We start from the raw sequence: 20,389 nt of genomic DNA, 5'->3' as shown, positions 1-20,389 counted from the left end.
GGAATGCAATACTACTGTTGTAATTCCCAGATGCCTATGAAAAAGTTAATGTATTTGCATTATTTTACCTGATTTAAAGCCCTTCTATCAGCTTGCAGAGAAACTCCTGCTGACCCAGCTTCAGATATAATAGCAATAAACTTTTTACCATCCATGAAAAGCTGCTTTTCATGCATATTAACCATTTCCATAGTCACCTCTTTCCTAGATAAAAAAATAAATAAATAAATAATTAAATCAAACCTAAAAGTAATAACAGAAATTTTTTATGCAGAATTCCATTTGCACATAGATTTCAGCATTTCAGCACCAAAATGCATACCTCTTTCCTAATACCCAGGTTTCTTTATAAAGCAAAATATGAGAACAATCTATGTGCAAATGGAATTAGTAAGCACGGCCTCAACTTTGGAATTAGTAAGCACGGCCTCATACTTAAGCAAGGGCATATGCATATATAAATCTTACTTTGAGAACATTCTAATCTTAATTTCACTAAGAATTAGTAGCAGCATGGCCTCAACTAGAGCATCAACACAAAACAACCCATTAAGTTAGGAGACCTAAATTCCAGCAAGCACCAAATGTATCATATGCCAAAGCTGGCTGACATTCATCATTTCCCCCAATAGACACACATAATAATAATAATAATAATAATAATAATAATAATAATAATAATAATAATAATAATAATAATAATAATAATAATAATAATAATAATAATAATAATAAGAATAATAATAATAATAATAATAATAATAATAATAAATAAACAAATAAATTAATAAATAAAACAAAAGAAAAGATTTAGGAAAAAATCAGAATTTTAAGACAATACAAAGAGGAAGACGAACTACCCAAACACTCCTCAAAAATGGTAGCATAAGAGATATATCAATAATTAATAAACCAAGATCTAAACCCATATCAAACATCCAGCCAGATCTACTAAGACAGACATATTCCCTTTGTGAGTAGATAAAATCCCCATTTTTCAATTTGGTGGGGTCCATTTTCTCACTTTTAATCAACAAAACCCCCTAAACTATTCCCAATATCTTCCTTCTTTATTCAACTTTAATCAACAATACCCCTAACAACTTTGATAAAGAAAACAAGGCTTTTATTTAGGACAGAGGGACTAAAAAAGTATCGGTTAACACGCTTGTAACTAATATAGGGAGTAACACACCCTTTCAAAGATAGGATTTTGTCTTTTATTGATTATTTTTAATATAATAAAAACTAGGAATCCAAAGGCACCTTCAAAGATATATTTTGTGCTTAATCAATTCATTTCATATCCTGTGATAAGTGTGTCTAAGGGGATAACATTTACCATGAAACTAAGATTTATATGAGCTTACGTATTCCGTGCCTGGTAGGTTACACCTTTACCACATGAGGCCCGAACAAGCATTCCCCGCCTACCAGTTATTTCTGCAACATTATCAGGTCCACCAAGCTGCACATTCACATTAAGTTAAAAATAAATCTGGTAACCCATGCACAAGCATATTAGCTCTTTCACCATTTTTTTTTTCATTTTCAAACAAGAATATAATGATAGTAATACATTAAGTTTCAACAGACATTAACATCTACGAAGTAAAATTTAACAAAATATATTAGTAGATAGCAAGCTATGAGCCATTAGGCCAAGGAAAAAATGGAAGTTGCACTAACAAAAAGCTAAAAGGGGAAATGAAATTATGAAAATAACAGAGATAAGAAAATGCTCAAAGAAGAATAAGGGAAATACGTTGAGATTACCTGATCAACAATGTCATCTAGTGGATTGTTTGGAAGATCCAAAGAGCGAATAATATCCATAATTTTTATCTTCCGTTCAACAGCTTCTTCATACCTAAATGCATATCCAAAGTACAGAAATTACACTACAATAAGGAGAGGCTGCCAAAATGGAAGACATATATGCAAGGACCATTGAAGCAGAAGGAAAAAAAAACAGCAGCAGGAAAGACGGATGAATTTAAATACCTCTTTGTGAGCTCTTCTATGTAAGCACGTTTTGCTTGCAAAAATTCTTCTGTTTTTTGATGGCATGAATTGCATGTCCACTCCTCAGATACATCTGGTACAGGTGGGTCTAAACAAGAAGGATGTACTAACTTGCCACAGCAGGCACATTTAAGTAATTTCTTTCTATCCTGTTTCAAATAATCCAAATGAGTAAACAATATTCACAAAATTGCATAATATATAACAATTTAATGTGATTCACCTCTTCACCATTACAAATGTCACAGATCTGAAACTCATCATCAGATTCAGTAGATTCATTATCATTATCAGCTGCATGTAACAAAGCAGACAAATTAAGTACTGACTGAAAGTGTCTCCTCCCACGAATCACTAATATTAGAGAAGAGATAAAAATGTAATTGGAGTAAGATCTAACCGAAAAAGTGTCCACTCAAGACTCAATTAAACCAGGAATGAAATACAAATAATAACAAAAGGACTATACAAATAGTTGTTTGCCAACCATATAAGATAGTACTGGTGTTTAAACAGATATTCCTTCCATCACCCCAGTTCATACAGAATATTGATACAAGTAAAGATGAATCTTTTGGAACCAGTACAAAGTAGGGTAATTATTATAGTATGGACAGATGAAAATAAAATTCTTTGAGAAATGATCTACTGTTTTTGCTACCCTGATTTAATACACATTTTTTATGAAATACAGCCCGAAAACAAAATTTGATCTGACTTGTGGCCTATGTTACATGGACTTGGGAACGGGGGTCGGACACTGACACGTGTCCAAGTGTCCGATCCGGCAAGTTCCAAAATTTTAGGACACGGGGACTCTGTCCGATATTTGGACACGGGTACGGGGACACTTCAATACGTCACTTAAATTTATATAAATAAATTATATATTACAAAAGCTTTAAGTTTTTCATTATGTCTACCCCTATTCTTTTTTTTTTTTTAATTCATTCCTCGGAAAATTTTCCTAATAAATGGCAATCTGCTTATCTCCATCTTCTCTATATCAATGGTCGTTTTCGAACAAGATATATTTTTCTTTCATGCTTCTTCTCTTTTTTCCTCTCCTCTCTAAATGGAAGTGCCCGAGTGCACAGTTAAGGATCGGACACGTGTCATGTGTCCGTGTCCGTGAAGTGTCGTGTTGACACGGACACTTTGCGATATTAGCCATGTCCTATTACCATAGCTTATGGCATTCATGAGGCCTAATTGATTTGTTTTCATAAAAATGCTAACCATAATTAACCTATGTAATTTACTTAAATGTCCTGCTGCCCTCTTCCTCTCACTATTTTTCCTTTTCTCTCCGTTGCGGGCTGTTGTACACTGCAGTGCCATACAGCGGGAAAGTACTGCAGGTGGCTGGGCTATGAGCTCCTGCAATGCCCCCCCCCCCCCTCTCTTCCCTTTCTCATTCTCTTCTTTCTTCAACCTCTGCCACCCAATCCTTCCCAAAACCCAACTTTTTTCTCCACTGTGAAATAGTACACATCCCACCACAATGCTGCAACACTAGAGATCCTTTGAATGACACCATATAATATTCAGGTGGCACAAGCTCACAACAAACAATAAAATAAAAATCTAGCTGCTGTAAACAAATAGAAAAGTAAAAATATGCACACTCTACCACATAGACCTTGACCGTCATGTAATCTACTAGCTCAAATAAATATCCTCACCTCCCTCATAAAAAAGTCTAAAAAATCAAACAGGGTAATAAAGTAATCACTCAACAGTTTCTCAGAATACTATCATTCATTCAAATTTCCCTTTTAGAAGAAATGAATAATGATGAGCAGATCAAACCACGAAAAAGGGCTGATGAGTAACAAGGTAACCATCTCCATTTCCCTCCATCCCTCATAGTATGCGACCAATTTCATTTTCGATTCATCCCTTTGAGCTTGCCCCAAACCTTTTTGGCCTGTGATCCTCACATGTTTCTCCTCCATACATAATTAATTATTGAAGAAAAAAGACAAAATCCCAACTCGATTTTTTTTTTTTTTGGCCCAAGTCTTGACAAAGTGAAAAAAAAAAGGACGGAGTATAAAACATTACAGTTTAAGGTTTAGGTTTTAAAAGCTCACATTCAGATTCACCAAAACTATCTTCGTCACTTTCAGCCTTCCATTTGGCAGCTTTTCTCACTCGCCCTTTGAATGAAACATCAGGATCTGCTGAGTGTCTCTTTCGTGGAAGTTCCTTCACACCTTCATCATCTACTGAAAATGATTCATTGACGAATCAAATTACTGCCCCACATAAAGATTACTAAACAAAGAAAGACCAAAAAAAAAAAAGCAATGTACATCAAAAGACCTGGAAGTGGTTCAGGCTTTTCAGGCAAAGGATAATTTTCTTCAACAAATTTGAGTAGCAGCTCACGTGGCCCAGAAACAAAGTCATCAAGTTCAAGGCCCTATTTAAGAAATAGTACAAATAGAAAAATTAGATTAATTATCATCAATAGCAAGGTAAATAAATGCCATAAACGATCACTGACATATTTCGAAATAGCTTCCTCAGTGCGTGCCTCTCCTGTGCTTTGAAGGCCAACGACCACGCATTTATTCTCCTTCAATGCTTTCTTAGCAAGTTTTACAACTGTAGGAACTTTAGCTGACATGCACAGGTGTCTGAAGAATCGCTAAAGTTGACAATCATACACCAGATAAGCACAATATAAATATGATTATAATACAAGAATTTTGGAACAGCAATCAAACCACAAAAGCATAGATAGCTTCCAAGACCTGATGGCTGGCCCAATATAATCGCCACAGTTGACTAGAATTAGGCTTCTCTTCAGCATGAAATGCACAAGCTGTAAGTAGCTCAACACGCAATTCAGCCCAAAATTCAGCTGCCTTCTTATACATTTCCTGCAAAATTAAAAAGCAAATGCAGATTAAGGCAATCTATATCCCAAGAAATAATGGAGCCTTATGGATAGGGCTAAAGATTGCTACTGTACAATTGTTATGGAGTAACTGACCCAAGAAATACACACACACACAGAGACACAGACACAGACACAGACACAGACACAGACACGCACAGTAGACTCAGACTTGAAATATATTAATATGATATATACAAATAAATCCATCATTCAATAACTTATGCACTCCCCATCACATGGATTCCTCTATTTTATCTCTCTCTTGATTGCATGAACTCCTAGCAGCATCTCCAATGGTTGATTTTTAAGGACTTGATTGCAGTTATATTAAGATTATAGCTGTAGTTTAACTATCGGAAATCAAAATAATTGATCTGCTAGTAAGAAACCGTAGCTCAACAAAGCTACAAGGCTTGGATAAATAATTAATTTTCAACAATAAAATTAATGTTGGATGATACAAGTGTGATCTACTCTAAACCATAAACATGCTTCCATAAACAAACAAAAAAGGATTTAAATCATTTATTAACAGAAGTGTTATACTAATTTGATCGGATAGTTTCTAAGCTATTTCCTATTTACACCCAGATATTCAAAATTGTCATAAGGTAGAGATTTCCAATTGTAGAAAACATAATCCTACGAATTTACTTGATAAAAGAAAAATCAAACTTCCCTTCTGCCACCACTACCTACCAATTATAATCAATCAAAGAATGCTGCCTCTATTTCTCATTTTCTCATCCACAAGAATTACCTGGATCACCAAACTATCTACTCTCTTACCAAAGTCATGGTACAACAATATGGCTGCATTGTTTCGGTTGGGCCATAACAAACAGAATTTTCAATTGACGATGTTTTTTAAAAACCCATGATCTCGTCCAAATCACATGTTCCAACTACAAATCACCCATCACCCCACATGTAACATTAACTAGATGTTGACCATGTCTATAATACTTTAGTTAAACTAATAAAATAATTTACCACTATTATACAGAGTAAATCCGATTACTATAAAAAAAAAAAAAAAAAAAAAAAAAAAAAAAAAAAAAAAACCGTATTTTGAAATCAAATTCGTTACGCAAAAACCGCGACAAGATCCACAATCAACGAGTCATTAGTGCTGTCACGACCATTAAATCTCTTGGATAATACTTCGACACTGGCAATAGTATTTTCAATGGCCATTTAATCTCTTGTAGTCTATGCCTCTTAAAATCATTAAAATGTAGCACTTTTTTTTCTGATTCATAGCTTAATCATATGTAGTGTCATGTCGACATTATTATTTGGCAAACAAATAACAATATACTCCCTCTATTTTTTAAAATGCCCCGGTCTGACCGGCTTATTTGTCTACACGGAACTTTGACCAATAATATCTTTAATTAGCAGTAAGCATAAGTTATATAAAGTTGATATTTCAAAATATTGAGAAAATTCAACAAGTATCTATATGACTGTTTGATCTTATATATATAGCATAAACATTAGTCAAAGTATTGTACGTGAATAGTACAATAGTCAGACTGTAGAAATTAAAAAAAATATGTAGGGAGTAATTACCAAAAGCATAAGCAGAAAAGATAAGTGCTTTAGCGTATGTTCTTTATGTGGTGTGCGAGCAAAACCTGTACAGCACCTATTTTTCAGTTGCTTTTTTAGTGCTGCTATTTGGCACAGAATTCTGCAGTTGCTCCAATGTGATACACCAGTCCAGGGATTTTGACAGGGAGAAAAGTTCGCTAATAAAGCTTGCTGGAAGACAGGCGCTAAGCATAAAGTTTATAGCATACTTATGTAATAGACTAGCATAAGGAGGGGCATTATTGGTTGTCTAGTATTATCAGGTTAGTAGTCTTAAGCTTAGTATAAATAGAGAGGGGGAAAGGAAGAGGTAGGCATGAATTGGATTATTGAAAATGGAGAGTAGTAGCCACAAGTTGCTAACACGAGATTTTGTAGGCTAGATCTACTACCTTTGTAAGCTTTCCGCCATTATCAATCAAAGCATCCAGCTATCATCTTTATTTATTTGCTTTGTTAAATCAGAAATACTAAGTCAGATGTTCTGTACATTAAACTTATTTGCAGAATTGTTTACAGCAAATGACTGACATTTATAATGCATATGTACGACTTGCACTCTTACAATTTGAAAAAAGAGAGCAAGAAATCAATTTGGGTGGCCAAGGATATGCCTTTATAGATTATTATACACTTGATAAACAAATTGCCAGAGGTCAATAATTCAGAAGTAACAGAAATGCAGAAGATTAGGGAAGCAAACCCCAGGTTATGAGATGCTTCATAGCAAAGGCATCTGCTAGAAGTTATAACAGCACTAACGTGGATAATTTAAAATTGTATTAGCTACAGTAAGACATCCGTGTGACTCAATAAACACTACAGAACTTAAAAAAGTACTGAACAAGCCAGAAAATGGCTAAGAACATGATTATTTTCAACTTTCCATGCAAACATTTGTTAGCATACAACTCCCAGAAACTAAAGAAAAGAACTGACAGGAAAAGAATGGGGAGGGGGTGGAACGAGAAAATATATGTACTATCCAAGTACACTAGAGACAAATAAGTCTAGAACCAACATTGTTAATTAAAATAAAATAACAGCTTTGCATACCATCATCTTAGGTTCCAATGGTGCCTCAATAACTTCAAACTCAGCCCCTTTATAGCTAAGTGTTCGACAAACAAACATGCCCCTGATGGGTAAAAAGAGGGAATGTCAATATCACTTACATCACAACTACACTACAAAGTTGCAAATACACTACCTTGCTTTCATGTCCATGGCAACCAGTTCTAAAGCCCCAACTCCACCTTTCTCTAGAGCACCTGCACATGTACAACATAAAAAGTTAAATGATACCATTAAGCTCAGCCACAATAACAAATGTGATAATTGACACATAGACAAGATCAACAAAAAAAGGAAAGACAGTATCATCAATGACAAAATTAAATTCAGAAACAAAATAAACAAATTTGAGTGATGTAATTCTTATCAGAAAAAACGATTTTGACCATTGTTAAGCTCCTTAGAGCATGTTTAATCCACATTGAATTGCATACAGCATATACTATGGAGCACAAAGACTGTAACTACAACAAAATAATCAGGAAAAAACAGGAATCAATTTAGAGTTGGAGGATACCAACCTAAAAAATCCTTGAAATTTAAAAAAGATGTACCAGCACCCCACAGACCAAGACGAACCATGTAACCCATATTGCGTGGCTCAGACGCACCAGTGGCAGAACAATAAACTACACGAGCTTCAGGAAGCTTATCCTGTTGTGTTTGAACAATAACAACTCATAGTTAAATATCCACCTACATTACAAAAGAATTAAACAATCGAAAGCTCACCAATAAACCATATTCAATAAACACGTTGACAAACTTTATGCAGTTCTACAACATAAGATAATATCATTGATATATGATATATACACAATTGAGGATTCTCTAAGCCTGAAAAGGTGTAAAACAATCTTAAATTTTTTTCTTTTTAAAAAAAAATAAAAAAGCATGACTGCATGAGAAGCTAATCAGTCCACAAAGCAATAATAAAGTTAAACTTTTCTACATAGCAATAAAAATAGCATCTTCACTCTCATAATGAAGAATATTGCTACAAGGCCTCCAACCATTCAACGTTCTGTCCTCAAAGTGATACTAATGTGAACAACAAGCTAAAAAACGGCTGGATGAAAAAGAAAAGTGCTCTTACAAAATAAATTAATAGATATCACAAGTCCAAAGAAATTCAAGTCAAAATCATCCTCTGTCCTGAAAAATATTGCAAAGACAGCAAAAAGCAACAGCTATAACTCGAGTAGTACACAATCACATAACACCTACTTGAACTCAAGGCACTTCATGAGGAATAAATAAAACAAGATAATACTATTGGTAGAAAATTGCCAATAAGGCAGAGAGGTGAATGATGATTAAATACTGTGATCTGACTGCCAATTCAAGAACATACCTGAAGCTCTAGAACTGCTTCACCCGTACGCGTAGGCTGCCCTCCAGCTTCAGGAACCAAATTTTTAGCCTTGTGGCACTGTTATAGAAAGCAAAAACACTTATAAGTAAAAAGACACATATCAATTTCCTGCATTCCATATATTGGCAAGGATGACAACTGATACCTCGTCAAATATGACAAGACCATCAAAATCTCTTCCACCACACCACTGAACAAGTTGGCTCAAGCGAGACTTCCCCTTTTCAGAAGATGCAATAAGACTACTATATGTCGAAAACAAAACACCCTCTTTGATTCCCACGGACTTTGAATCAAGCTTTCCATAAGGCAACTTATTCAGAGCATGTACTACAAAAGCATACAAAAATAGAATATATAAACATTCTTCCTAGAAGATAAGTAAGACTGATGCAGGCTTAGAAAACTTAAATTATGATGTTTAGAGGGTTAAGTTGAGTGAATCATATATTTCTTTGGTAATTCACAAAGCATTATTAGCCAAAATAAAGGGAAACGTAAATTAAAAAATGCAAAAAATAAAGAGAGAGAGAGAGAGAGAGAGAGAGAGAAGAAAAACCCCCATACGAAGATGTACAACTATACTATCAAATTGTATGTAGTATATCGTTATTATTACAAACAATACTATAAAGATACAGCTATATGTACAATTACAAAAATGAATCTTATCATCAATCTCACAAGGATAAGCAAACCTAAATGTGTAGATACTATACAAACATCTCACCCAACATCAGATGGGAGGCGGTACGATTTGAAATGTGGTACAAAAACGGATACACGGAACGCTACTAGTGGTGAATCCAGTATATTTGGGCACAAAATAATTAAAATAATAAAATAAGTAGATGATTTTTCATTGACAAATTTTTTTTTTGGAAAATAAAATAAGGAAAATTTGTAAATTACTACCGTAGACCTGTTTTGAAATTACAACCCGTTATTTTTTTTTTTTACCATCCCTTAAATTAAAAAATTACTCAGATTCCCACCTTCTTCAAAATTCTGGTGGGTTTTCCGTGTGTGGGCCCCACCTAACGGCTATTAACCACTATTTTGACCCTTTTGACGGCCGATTTTTCTCTTTAAAATAGCTCTCCCAACTTCAATTCGCATTTCCTTCACCAAATTCCACTATAATTGGGGTAAATAGGTAGTTTTGGGAATTAGGGTTCTTAGGACAATTCAATTGGACATTTTCAACAATAAGGGTTCCTGTGCTAATGAACCTGTTTAACACCTCCATGGAAGCTTCTTGTTCTTGATTCTCGCTTCCATTAACGATTTCAATGCTTCAACATCATTCGAGTTCGCCGCAACGGCTTCCTCCAACTTTTTTTCTCTCTCCTCGCTGAAACTTACATCTTCTCCCTTCTCCTACGTCTCAACCATAGGCGGTGCACAGCTCTTGCAGTTAACGGCCTCCTTTAACCCTACACAAAGAAAAAGATTGTGGTCGCAGCAACGACAATTGAAAGAGGGGTTTTGAGGAGAGAGAAAGGGTTTAGGGTTTTAGGTTTTGCTGAAATCTTTAATGGCAACGATTTAGAGGGGAAAGGATGAGAAAATTGGGTGTTGAAGGAGATTGAAGAAATGAGTGTTGAGAAAAAGGGAGAAGATTGATGATTTTTCAGCAATTTTTGAAGGAAGTGATAGGTTGAGTGAAATATATTAGTGAGAGGATTAAGTTGAGAGAAAAATAAAATAAAAAAATAAAAAAATAAATAAAAATAAAATAAAAGAAATAAAAGGAGGGATGTTAGTTAGGTTGGGCCAACATATGGAAAATCCACCAGAATTTTGAAAAAGGTGGGAATCAGAGTAATTTTTTAATTTAAGAGGTGGTAAAATAAAATAAAAAAATTAACGGGTGGTAATTTCAAAACAGGTCTAATATTTGGGTGGTAATTTATAAATTTTCCGTGATGTAAATAGTATATTTTTATTAGAATATTTTCAATATGGGCATGTAAGTGGGTTGCTAAAGAAAATAGAGTATGTAAAAACCCCAAAGTTGATGTTAGAGTTTAAAGCCCACTCACAGAAAAACCTATCTGCCACGCTTCATAGGGTAGCATGCCACGCTTCATAGGGTAGCATAAATAAGAATTAAAATAACAATTTAACATCACTGAACTGCCACGTGAGACACAAAAGAAAGGAGAGAGAGTAAAATATATAATAAAATAAATAAATGAATGCACGTGAAAGATGAGAGAGAGAAAAAAGAATTGAAACTGTCGGGAAGCAAGCCATTTAAAGTTACAGAGCATGAACCGTGTTTGCTCACCCGCAAGAACCATGATCGCGACAACGAGCGATCCAAGTCATCGCATTCCAGTACGAACAGCTCAGTTCGAGATAAGTGGCTTCATATTGCATTCAATGTATTAAAAAGCTCTAAGGCGCACTGAAGTGAAAGGGATTCTGCTGGGCCTAGGTGAGTGCGCCTCTTTGAAGTGAGGTGCATTGCATGGGCGGTTAAAAAATTTTGGCTGAAATTTGCTTCAAGTGAGCCTCATGTGCGCCTCAGGTGTTTTTGGTGCGCCACGGGTGTTTTTGGTGCGCCTCGGGTGTTTTTGGTGCGCCTTAGCAACGCGCTTTTCCAAACACTGGTTCGCACTCCTTGTAACCTTGGTTTTACCTACTCACATTTGATGTCTTCCTACTCATTCTTCTCCAATATGATGTTAAGAGGGTTAATTTAAGTGAATTATATATTTTAAATAAGAGAGAGAGAAAGAGAAGAAAATAGAACCCGCATATCCAGTTTTTATTAGTTAACACGTTTTGACTTTAGCACTACTCACACAGTTCTCTTTCACCGTATTTTGTGATTTTTATTTACTGAAAAACATAGTCATGTGGGATATTGTTAGATTCGTCACAATATATATTTTCAAAATATCAACTTTTTATAATTTTTGCTTATCGATAATAAAAGATATTAATGTTAAATTTGTGCGTTGGCGAAACTGAGGATGTACGACTTTATGTATCAAATCGCATTTAGTATGTCGATATAATAATAACAATTATATAAAGATGCAACTATATGTACAATTAAAGAAATGAATCTTATCATCAATCTCATAAGGATGTGCAAACATTAATGTATAAATATCATACAAACATTTCACCCACCAGATGACTTCCTACTCATTCTTTGCTTTTCCAATATGTAATATGTATAGATGTTGGAAGTCATGTAGTAAGATTCATACTAGAGTCACCACATAGCTCACCACATCTATTCCATGCCCTATATTTTATTAGATAATTGACATACATCCTACTTCCTCGAGTAGACCAATAATTTATTTTATTTGTTCCATTTTGACTTTTTGCAAGATTTAAATACCACACCTTGACCACTTTTTTTTACTAGCATATGAAAACGGATATGTCCTCCGTTTTTATTAGTTGCAACACTTTGACTTCTACCTTATTCATATACTATCTATGACCATATTTTAAAATGGTTGTAAGAAAATAAGGTGAATACAATAAACGAGATAGAGTAAAAAGGTGGTTGGGTGTAACAAAAAGGTAAAAAAGTAAGAGTGTATGGAATCGTGAAAGTGGTAAGAGAATAAAATATGTATATCAACTCATATTACCCTATTCAGCCAAAGGTAATACTCCACGTACATGTTTTCCCTGCCCTATTTCAATGTTCTATGCAACATTGGTCCACACAAATTAAGGAAAGTCAAAATCAAAATAACCAAGTAAATTTTTCCACCAAGGACACCAACCATCACACATGTGAACAAAAGTAACTACCAAACCCGTTTAGATTTAATAAGTCCAAGATCCAAAGGTAGACCATAAATGGAATAAATGATTAGCTATATTCCTTAAGATGTTTCTATCATACCTATGTGTGGAGATTTTACTTGTCTGCAAAGATCTAGCTCTAAGAAACAACATTCATTAGATAACATTTCTCATATATGCTTCATTTGTCACAACTCAAGTACCCATCCCCCAAATTTCTCCTTGTTTTCATTCATCATAACTAAGTGCTAATAAGATAGGAATATAGCCTATTCTTCACTACCAGTCAATCATATCCTGTTCAATAATAGCGAACCCAATTATAATTGGGTCCAATATAAGTGGAGTTGTTGAGAGGTTCAACAAAGAGCAAAAGTGAAAAGTCTGGGTAAACAAGGAGAAAAACATGTGACAGAATATGAAAATGTTGAAGGATCCCACAATTTTAATATGGACAAAAAATTAAATTTTCTATATTGAACAGAAATTAAAGGATGAGGAGGATGAAGCAGAGAGAGAGAGAGAGAGAGAGAAAATTTAAGGAAATTCAAGGTTTCAAGAGGCTTGATACTATCTCAAATACAAACCAAAACTCAAGGAACACTCATTAATTTTCTTTATGATCTCTCTTTCCTTAACCTCCTCTAATTATAAACTAATTGATTTTCCCCTTTTTAACTCTAATTTAATTATAATTACAAATCCTAATGTGCCCTTCCCCTACACTGATGCAATACAGATTACTTGTTCTCGAAAATTATCTCAGACATTAGAAAGAACACCGAAATATTAAGACCGGACAATGATTTAATTTTACGTAAATGCCCTGAAAAATCTAGAAATTGTTGAAAACCCATCACATATAACAATCTACATATTTGTGGTGTAACAGAGGGATAAATAGATCACCACACATTTATTAATTAGAGGTGTTGCAGCTTTCCACTTTTTGTTTAACCTTTGACTGGTACGACTATACCCTTTTTTCTAAAAAAATAAATAAATCATTTTTTTCTAATGCATTACTGGTTCTGCATACTAATAAAAATCCTTCCTCTTTAGTTTTGGTATGATCCGATAATTTACTCTTTTCTTAATATAAAAATTATTTTTAGTTAACTCCCAAAGTTACCCTTGATTATTATTTAATGGGCTTAAATGTACTATATATTACGGGTATCTAATCAAGTGCATTTTATAAAATCTCATGTATTGATATAGGTAAATCTAGAAACTAAAAAATAATTACCAATTATGAAATCATCTGCTGGTTTTTCCCATAAACAGTTGAATCTTCCTGGGGGCAAAAATATTAAGACAGCTATTGGGAGAGTAGGGAATGATGCCTCCTGGATCAAAAGGTGAAGCAACCAGTAAAGATAATGAAAGACACACAATTAGCTCTTTACTTTGATCATCATTCATCAGTCATCACTTTCACTCCCTTATTTCTATTGGGGGCAGAGGACATCTGAATGAGAACTTGAAATAGAAGGGAGAACATTTGGCCTATAATTGGGCTTAGACCTTAAGTGATGAATTGGTATAGACTGACTAGTATTGTTTTCAGGCAATAAAGATTGCATAATGAAAAAGCAGGACTACTGTCATGCCAGGGTTAAATGTGGGCAGGCCACATCTCGAAACAAATTTCATTAAAAAAAACCGTGAATGGACCCTATAATCTACTATATGTACATACATATATTTCATCTAACTACTAATCATCATAATTAAGTGTGCTCTGTTTTGAATGTTTATGATAATGAAGACTCCATCAGAAATAAATAAATGGTATTACCTTCAACAGATGTTGCACCTACATCATCCAGGTCTCTTCGCGAATCAAACTTCAAATCAGAACCAACAGATATCCACCTATGTATGGTCAATTCAGAGGAAACAAATACAGGACATGAGCAGAATGTGATTGTTTCTTCTGAGAAGCATATATGAACTAAGAAGCAAACACTTAAAGTTAAAACATATAGCACACATAAAGAAAGTTGCGGAGCTTGCTGCTTTTCATCTATCACTAATTTCAGAAAACAATAAATAAATAAATTCTATCACATCTTTTCAGAAAACACGGGAAGTTGTAGCCTCCTTACTGTCTCTCTCTCCCCTTCTCCCAAAATATCAACATTTAATTAAGATTGACTTGTACTATTTTGCTTATAGATTGCTCCTTGTCTCGGGGTTTTAATACTTTATAAAAATTTTAAAAGTAATAATATTAATAATGTGATTTTAGAAGTATCCAACATGGTTTTCACACCTTATGTGAAGTCTACTTCCCCTCTTCATCAGCTTTCTACTTGCCAGTAATAATAATTTCTTTTACTGTTAGGATTACAATACTGAAGTATATGCTCCATTATTTTTATAATTGTCAGACCAAAAAATGTTGATTCTTCCAAGGAATTGATAATGAAACACAAATCATGGATGCATATACCTAGAAATAGATGCAAGAGCATTAAAAGTGCCCATATTAAGAATTTCAAATGTCATGCTTGAGTATAGTTTTTGCCAATTGTCGCCAAAACAAAATTCATGAACTTAAAAACTACTCCCTTCAATTTTAGTAATTGTTCCAATATGACTAGATAGTTGGCAGATTTGTCGCTGACAACTTTAACCATTAATATCTTTTACTACCTTTTAATAAAAATTATAGAAAGATGATATTTCAATATTATAATTTCAGGTAAATATAACATCATAATTTCAAAATTAATAACATTAGATTTTATATATTAGTTAAAACGTCAAGGTAGGTAATGTACAAAATCCAAAATGTCAAAGTGGAAAAACTCTATAAATATGGCCGGAGTACTTGATTTTTTTCATTGTAGATAATGTACATCTTTCTAGAAGTATGATGCTCAGCCCCCCTCCCCCAAACAGTAAAAAAAGAAAAAAAAAAAAAAAAAAGAAAGAAGCCTCACCCCATACACGGCCCTAAAAACCAATCTAAAATCATCACACATTACACATCAACCTTTAACTTACAATGCTTTCCTCCTTCTATGTTGCCAATTTTCCCATATTAACCCTGCAATGGTACGACCTTTGCCCACACCAGCACCATCTCCAATGAAGAATCCTGCCCTCTCACCATTTGGAAGATGCTGCAAGTGTCTCTGTTGAAGAACTAAATTTTTCTGATCAGAAAAGGAGCAAGTTATAAGCATATTACATATATAATTGGTAACAAAAACAACCTGAGAAGCGTAAACCAATGTCTCAAGCTGTAAGCAAGACAGCGCCTTAGAATGCACAATTTCTTCCTTAATCTCCAAATCATAAGTTGGTTCAGGTGGTTGCACAGCAGACAAGGATGATGTCTCCACGATTGGATCAGGATGAGGGGGGCCTATAGACAATTTAGGGGGTCGCTGCAGATTGAACATGCTCAAGTTAAGAAAATTACTTTTGAAATATTCAAGTTTTAACACCTGAACAAAGAAGATTCCGCATGCTATAAATTGTAATGAGAAAATATAACTCAAAAGATGAAGGTTAATTATTCGCAAAGCACTCACATAGTCTGTAAACGTTTCTCCCACTGTTCCACCATCACCTTCCTCCTGTTCGACTTCAATAGCTACCTGAAACAATAAGCAGTCAAGATGTGTACATAAACTCCAAGAAGCAAAATGATCAAAGTGAATATACTTCCTTTGTTTCACAATGCATGCATCATTTTGGCCTTTTACACTTTTCATTTATGAGCTTTGACTTATGTTACTCGGGATGTTCATATCACCTCAAGTACCTGTGTCGGACTTCCACACAATAAGACATGGGTAGGACACTTAGAAACTTCATTTTAGTTCAAAATCATGGAAGTTTGTTCATAAAATAGATGAGTCGGACACTTGGACACATACCCGTGTCGGACATGGGTACCCAAGTCCAAGTAACATAGGCTTTGACTATGTTTTACTGATATTTTAAAATTTTATATTACTATGTGAAATCTTGTGTGATTAGTTTCAATGCATATTTTAAAAAGATAAATTTTCTATTAATAGGTGTATTAAAAAATAAATAAATAAAGTGGTCAATGTTATGTGTAGGGAAATAAAAGTCAAAATAATACTATGTATTGTGAAACAGTGGAAATATAATAGATCCAAAGTCATAACATAAATTTTCCACAGCAATCAGCACACCTCACTACAACCTAATAAAGGAGAACAAGAGCACAACAACAAGGCATCTCAATATCATATATTATTACCCCCTATCAGAAATAATACAATATTACTCCTATCCGATCTGAAATGTCTACCATGAAATTTGTGACTCGATAATATTTTGCAAATTTCAAATTAGAAATTGATTGGGACTGATGATGCTTCTAGAACAAGGAGAAAAACCAAAAGAGGGTGTAGAATCACTAAAAGAAAATAAATGGAAGAAAACACACTCATCCAGCCAAAAAATCCAAGGTTGACCAAGAGTGCTAATCTCCACAGTGAAGCTTTTCTAACACACACACACGCACACGCACGCACGCACACACACACACACACAACTAAACCTACAAAGTTCATGCAAAAGCACACTCGCTATCCAAAACAACCAACTACAAAAATCACCTTCTCACCACTCATAAATACGTAATTTAGAAAAACACAAATTTAAAATCAGCAAATACATTTATTAGGGTTCAGATGACGATTGAATGGGAGCCTATGCAAAAACACCATAGATGGAATAGCATACACTAACAGAACAAGTGTCAAAGAAATGAATCAGGTGATAATCATCAATTACAGCCTAACCAATCATTCAAGAGGAATGGAACTCTCCCACACTATGAATTAGTTATCACTTTCACAATGATCCCCTCCTCACCATTCCTTACTCATTCGGTATATGACTAACTTGCTCAGTACTATCAGCAGTATTACTTATTTATTAAATTCGCAATTGCCCTGTAACTAACACGAGAGATTATTCTCCCCACCCCACTCCTCTTTCCCTTGATATTTTTTAAGCATATGTATAGATAGGGACCTGGGTTAATTTTTTTTGCATTACCCCTCACCCAGTCTGCAAATCTTAAGGTACAAAGAAAGAAAACATAAAGCAGCTGAAATGAGGTCCTTCCAGGTAACTTTAAAACTGGAAGGTTGGTCCATTATAGCAATAAACGTCCAAAAAATCCTTAATTCCCAGAACTATTTCTGGCTCATCTTCCAAAACCATCTCAGCTGTTATTTCCATAACACCAGATGGCAAACAGAAGTACCCACAGATGCCTTAAGTTGAAAACTGTGGAACACAAGGTGTATTCTTTCAGTAGCTGGTAAATTATGCATGTAAGCCACCTTCCCCCAACCTCTGCAGTACCCCTACGGGCTATGGGTCCATACAACCTTGGACAAAGCTTATAAGAAGATCTCTTGGCCAGAGTTCACTGCCTATAGGGTTGCAGCTTGAGATAACCCTGTAATTACATGACCTTGCCACCTTGGCCTTGACGTCACTACATGGCCTTAGGGGCTGTAAGCCTTCACACATAGATGTTATTTAAATACTTCAACATTCGTCATTAATGATACTATGTGAAAATATATTTCCAAAAAGAGGGAGTGTTAGTGTATTGATACAATGACAGGAATACAAACATTACGTTTACCTCAATAGTACTGAGTTAGCTCATTGATTCATTCATTCAATATATTTCCAAAAAGAGGGAGTGTTACGTTTACCTGGAACTATTCAAGTAATTTTCTATGATGAGAAAGAAGTTGTCTTAGTATTGAGTTAGCTCATTGATTCATTCATGAAAGTGTTCTAAACATGGATTGAATTTCAAACAATATGTAAATCCTTTTGACAGAAACGCAGCCAGAATAAGTCTTCAAGGATTTTTTTGGTGGGAAAGAAATACCCTTTGCACCATGTCTGACCTTGCGTCACAAATGCAGGTATTCTAGACATGGAAATAAAACTTCCATAGATACATTTTACCCTAGTGCTAAAATTTACCTCTAATAAGATCTGAACAGCTAAACAGTAACTAACACCAACATTGTAGCATGCATAATATATCTCCATGATTGTTAATTAACGAAATATGCAATTTTGCAATATGATGAGAAAGAAGTAGTCTTAGTACTGTGTTAGCTCCTTGATTCACTAGCGAAAGTGTTCTAAACACAAATTGAATTTCAAAAGATATGTTATATCCTTTTGACAGAAATGAAGCCAGAATACCCGAAAGCTTTCAAGCATGTTTTTGGTGGGAAAGAAATAGTCTTTGTATCGTGTCAGGACCTCGCATCACAAATAAAGGTATTCTGGATATGAAAATAAAACTTCCATATATAATTTTACCCAAGTGCTATAATTTTGTAAATTCACTCATAAGACCTGAACAGCTGAATAGAAAATAACACCAACATTGTAGCATGCATAATGAATCTCCATGATTATTGACTAACGAAACATGCAATTATCCAAATCAATAATGGTAAGCCAACTTAAAATCAGCTAAATCAAAAGTTAACAAAATGCACACAATTAAGTGAAGAAAAGAACCTCATTGACTTCTTCGGGAGGAGGAGGAAGAAGAAACTGCTTAATTTTGGAGACATCGACGGCGAGATCGATATCGCATTGCGGACATTTGAACCGAGCGAGGCCATGAGGGACATTGAGTATAGCCTTACAGTTAGCACAAGGGAGCTGCATCTTATTCGGATCGATACCTTGAGCCTGAATAGGAGGAGTGGGAATTGGTGGTCCCACCGAATTAGGGTTAGGGTTAGGGTTAGGGTTAGGGTTTGGCGGTGGTAGAGGAGGGAGCATCGGAGGAGGAGGCCGGAAATTCTTCAAAAGCTCAGGAGGAAGCATCTGAGGTAACCGGCAAGTAGGACAAACAAATTCCGCAACACCGGCGGCAACGGTTAAGATCAAACGGCAACCGGCGCATCGGACTTGACACGGGGCTCCTCCGCCAAGTAATCCGCCATTAGGCGGAGATGGGAGAGGAGGGGGAATTGGAGGAGGAAGAGATGGTTGTGACATTGGAGGATTTTAAGGTGGAATTTGGGAAGAGAAAGTGAAGATTTAGAGATGGAAGTGAAAGACTTTGGTTAACGGGAAATAGGAAGTGAAGGAGGAGGTTTTTCTGAGATTTGGAGACGTTTAGAGCGCCAAAGGCATTTTTGGGAGAATGGTTGGCGCCCTGTGTTACATCAAATTGCTCGATAAATGGACTTTATTGGGGTATTTCAGGTGAGAGTTTGTGTGCGTGGGTTAGTACTGGAAGCACGCATGGATAATGGCTAAATTCTCCCTTGGCGCTACATTGACATGAGTATTTTTACCCAAAACATTTGCTCCTCACAATATGACATGGCGTGACATGTGGCATCTGTGACATTTGTCACTCTATTACTCATAGATTAATTAGATTAATTTTAATTGTGAATCAGGTTTAACCTTTCACATTCCAGGGAAATTACACATATGTCCCTGAATTTACCCCTCTATAAATATGACTTTTATCCCCCTTATTTTGGACGTTTCCAAAAAGTTTAGAGAAAGAAAGTCAAGATTTCTAGAAAGAGAGAGTCTGATAACCGTCTGTGTTATTCAAA

At 34.9% G+C, this 20,389-nt stretch overlaps 1 protein-coding gene across 2 annotated transcripts in view; it reads right to left on the bottom strand.

The window, feature by feature from the left end:
• Positions 1-19,969, bottom strand: part of LOC145586275 (protein FORGETTER 1-like) — a 34,533-nt gene extending 14,564 nt beyond the window's left edge. Inside the window, exons 1-19 of one of the 2 annotated variants that reach the window (XM_081643062.1) lie at positions 19,326-19,969; positions 16,313-16,378; positions 15,992-16,165; positions 15,780-15,910; positions 14,566-14,642; positions 9,127-9,311; positions 8,961-9,038; positions 8,128-8,260; positions 7,743-7,803; positions 7,589-7,670; positions 4,788-4,916; positions 4,538-4,681; positions 4,354-4,453; positions 4,122-4,256; positions 2,249-2,319; positions 2,005-2,174; positions 1,777-1,870; positions 1,371-1,468; positions 69-204 (exon numbers count right to left, since the gene is read on the bottom strand). In XM_081643062.1, coding sequence (XP_081499188.1) covers positions 69-204; positions 1,371-1,468; positions 1,777-1,870; positions 2,005-2,174; positions 2,249-2,319; positions 4,122-4,256; positions 4,354-4,453; positions 4,538-4,681; positions 4,788-4,916; positions 7,589-7,670; positions 7,743-7,803; positions 8,128-8,260; positions 8,961-9,038; positions 9,127-9,311; positions 14,566-14,642; positions 15,780-15,910; positions 15,992-16,165; positions 16,313-16,378; positions 19,326-19,814 — 2,553 coding nt within the window. In that variant the 5' untranslated portion in view covers positions 19,815-19,969. The remainder of the gene's footprint in view (positions 1-68; positions 205-1,370; positions 1,469-1,776; positions 1,871-2,004; positions 2,175-2,248; positions 2,320-4,121; positions 4,257-4,353; positions 4,454-4,537; positions 4,682-4,787; positions 4,917-7,588; positions 7,671-7,742; positions 7,804-8,127; positions 8,261-8,960; positions 9,039-9,126; positions 9,312-14,565; positions 14,643-15,779; positions 15,911-15,991; positions 16,166-16,312; positions 16,379-19,325) is intronic. The other variant, XM_081643063.1, reaches the window with a different exon arrangement.
• Between the last annotated feature and the right edge of the window lie 420 nt (positions 19,970-20,389).

The sequence above is a fragment of the Chenopodium album genome, chromosome 16, assembly GCF_948465745.1.
Source record: "Chenopodium album chromosome 16, dcCheAlbu1.1, whole genome shotgun sequence".
In the NCBI taxonomy this organism is placed as follows: domain Eukaryota; kingdom Viridiplantae; phylum Streptophyta; class Magnoliopsida; order Caryophyllales; family Amaranthaceae; genus Chenopodium; species Chenopodium album.
This window is presented reverse-complemented; position numbering and strand designations above follow the sequence as displayed.